At 36.9% G+C, this 3260-nt stretch overlaps 1 protein-coding gene across 1 annotated transcript; it reads left to right on the forward strand.

Moving 5' to 3' along the window:
• The first annotated feature begins 543 nt into the window (after positions 1 to 543).
• LOC145066825 (uncharacterized) lies at positions 544 to 1697 on the forward strand. Its single transcript, XM_079014086.1, has 3 exons — positions 544 to 989; positions 1137 to 1286; positions 1409 to 1697. Exons 1-3 carry the CDS (start codon positions 544 to 546, stop codon positions 1695 to 1697), a joined length of 885 nt encoding a protein of 294 aa, XP_078870212.1.
• The last annotated feature ends 1563 nt before the right edge of the window (positions 1698 to 3260 follow it).

A 3260-nucleotide genomic window follows, 5' to 3' on the forward strand; every position in this document is an offset into this window, starting at 1 on the left:
TTCCCTTCAAGCCCAATTGCCTCGCAAGAGTGCCGCCCCGCTAGTTTCCAAGAAAATCTGCAATAATGCTCAAGAAACTAGAAAGTACCCCGAAATGGTCATAAAAATAACAAAAGGGAAAATATGCATGAAAGTTAACTAAAATGCGAATGAAATGTACTAAAATAAACTATAAAAATAAGTAAATAAAATGAAGCTATCAAAAATCTAAGGCTTAGGGCATAATCTAGAGGAGTTGTACCTATCATCAATAAAGGTCAAGTGGGGACTCAACCTACCACTTCAAAAAGCAAGGGCAAATAAGTAAAGACACAAAAAGTAACATGTGGTTGGTATATACATGCATTTAGGTTAAATCTCGAATCTGACTAGTTTATAAGGACCTTAAACAAAACTCATACATGCTTACAAATAAGGAAACTCAGGGCTTATACCGCTTCGTTAATCTGCAAGAAAATCATAGATCAAGTTGAGGGAGATCCAAAGATTCCTTTGAGAGCCATACAAGATCAATTTCAAAAGACTTACCAGGTGGGCATTTCTATGGACAAGGTGTTTAGGGAAAAAGATATGGCAAGGAAGCACGTAATTGGGGACTACACAAAACAATTTGAATTGTTAAGGGACAATACACTTGAACTTCAAGCTACAAAACTAGACACCATAGTCAAAATAAATGTGTATCCTAATGGAAACCCTGATTCCCCAACAAGGCAGTTTAGAAGGATTTATGTATGCTTGGGTCCACTGAAAAAAGGTTTCAAGGCATGTCTTAGGGACTTAGTAGGTTTGGATGGTGCCTTCATGAAAGGCCCATTTCCTGGTCATGTTCTTATAGTAGTAGGTTTAGATTCCAACAATGTAATTTATCCCTTGGCCTATGCAATTGTTGAGTCTGAAAACACAGCTAGCTGGAAGTGGTTTTTAGAAAACCTTGGGGATGACTTGGAGCTTGGAAGCAACTCAGACTATACTTTCATAAGTGACAGGCAAAAGGTAAATTTCCGTTCATCAATTGGTCATTTAGATTGTGTTCTTTTGTTAATTAATTATAATTATTGTATTTTGAGTCATGTGGGGTTTACAAATTGTAGTTGATTAATTATTTTCAATGTCGATCATAAATATTGTATCAGACATATTCATGACAATATGAGAAAGAAGTGGGGGAAAACTGAGTATAGGGACCACTTATGGAGGTGTGCATCAGTAACCACCATTCCTGAGTTTGATCATTTGATGAAGGAGTTTAGTGAGTATGATAAGGAGGCATGTCAATGGTTGAAGTAGATTCCTCCTATACATTGGTCAAGGACTCATTTCTCAGGTAATTGTATATGTTTCCATATGGTGATTATGTGTTTTAGAATTTTATCAGCATTAATTGTATGTTATTGTAATGTGCAAGAAGAGTAGTTTCTGATGAGTTGATTTCAAAAATGTATGAAGTGTTTAATGGGAAGATAGAGAAAGGCAGGGACAAACCTGTAATTTCATGTTTAGAGTTCATCAGGGAGTATCTAATGAAGAGGATATGCAACGTCATGAAGGCAATGAAGAAGGATAAAGGTCTACTAAAACCCACAGAAACAGACATCCTAGATGCACGGAAAAAAGGTGTTTCACAATATATTGCTAGGTGGAATGGGGAGACAAGTATCTGGTCACTAGAGCTTTTCAAGATCAACATGTGGTGAATGTTAGGAACCAAACCTCTACCTGCAGAAAGTGGGAGTTAATGGGAATACCTTTCAGGAATGCAATTGCAACTCTAAATGAAATGAGCAAAGACCCTGAGGCTGAGCTTGACATTTACAAGTAGGTACACATGGTGTATTGGATAGAGACATGGCAAAAAGCTTATTCATTTAAGACGGGGCCAATTAAAAGGAGACCCATGTGGCCTAAAAGTAATTGTCCAACAAAGATAATCCTTCTTCCACAGTGCACTCAGGTGGGAAGGCCTAAGAAAAAAAAGAAAACAAAGTGAGGGTGAAAAGTTAAGCAAAAGGCAGAGGGCAAGTCAAGGTGATGGAGTCAATGAAATGCAAGGAGAAAGTTCCCAAGGACCAACAAATGATGGAGTGCAGAAGTTATCAAGGAAGCATATCAGTGTTACTTATAGCAAATGCAAGAATAAGGGACACATTTCTAGGAACTGTAAAGGGCAAGGTGAGAATCAATCCAAGAAGTGATTTTAGTTGTTTGTTGTGGTGCAATGACTATTTGGTTGTTTGTTGTTAAAAACTGTTTGTTTTTGAATACTTTTAGTTATGGTTTGATGATGTGGTTATGAATGGTGCACAAACACCTGTATGCTTAATTTGGTAATTGTTTTTGGTTCCACTCATGTGGTTAATGAAATGTGCATTTTGGTCAAATTATGACACATATTTTGGTAATGTACTTTTGTCACATTTTGGTTCTATTTGTGTGCTTATATTTGACTATTGATACATATTTTGATCACATTTTCACACTTCAATATCATTTATATCATTAACAACATTGGAATTCATTACAAACATGATCAAGTCAACTTACAACAAAATAATACCATTTTTATACCAATACATTGGAATTAATTACCCTTCATCACCTGATCAACAAAAACCCCCAAATTTGTCTAACCCTATCCCTTACACAGACCAAATACCAAAGATAACAATCACAAACATAAACCAACTTGCACATAAATACATCTTTAGCTTGAAACCATCATCCTTCAATGCATCACACTTTGCCTCCAACATGTTGTTCCTGCTTAAAAGTCCATTGCACTATTCCTCTAACATGTTGATACTTCTTACCAGTCCATTACACCTTTCCTCCAATGTATTGATGTTTCTTAGCAGACCAGGTATGATGGTTTTACTCCTAGCACACATAGGTGGGTCATCCCACCCGATAAACCCACAAATAGAATCCTTAGTAGGGCTTGCATAAAACCTTCTTCCGGGATTCAGTGGTGTCCAAGACGTTTTCACCAAAGCGAGCTTTCCAGATAAACAAAACAACATTATTCGATTGCAGGTCAGGAAGGAGAAATGAAAGAAAATAGCCGTTGGGGGAGAACAGTCGTTGGGGAAGAAGCTGGAAATAGAAAATAGTTTATAAAGGGGGTTTTATTTTTTTCTTATGCAAAAATGGTCCCTAGAAGTAAAAAGACGAAAATACCCTCACGTGGAAGACACATGAGGGGGTTCACGATTTCTTTTTAACGGGAGTTAACTATAGGGTCCATTTTCACAAACAAACCA

The sequence above is a fragment of the Lactuca serriola genome, chromosome 8 (assembly GCF_051521515.1).
Source record: "Lactuca serriola cultivar US96UC23 chromosome 8, Lser_US96UC23_V15, whole genome shotgun sequence".
Classification (NCBI taxonomy): Eukaryota; Viridiplantae; Streptophyta; class Magnoliopsida; order Asterales; family Asteraceae; genus Lactuca; species Lactuca serriola.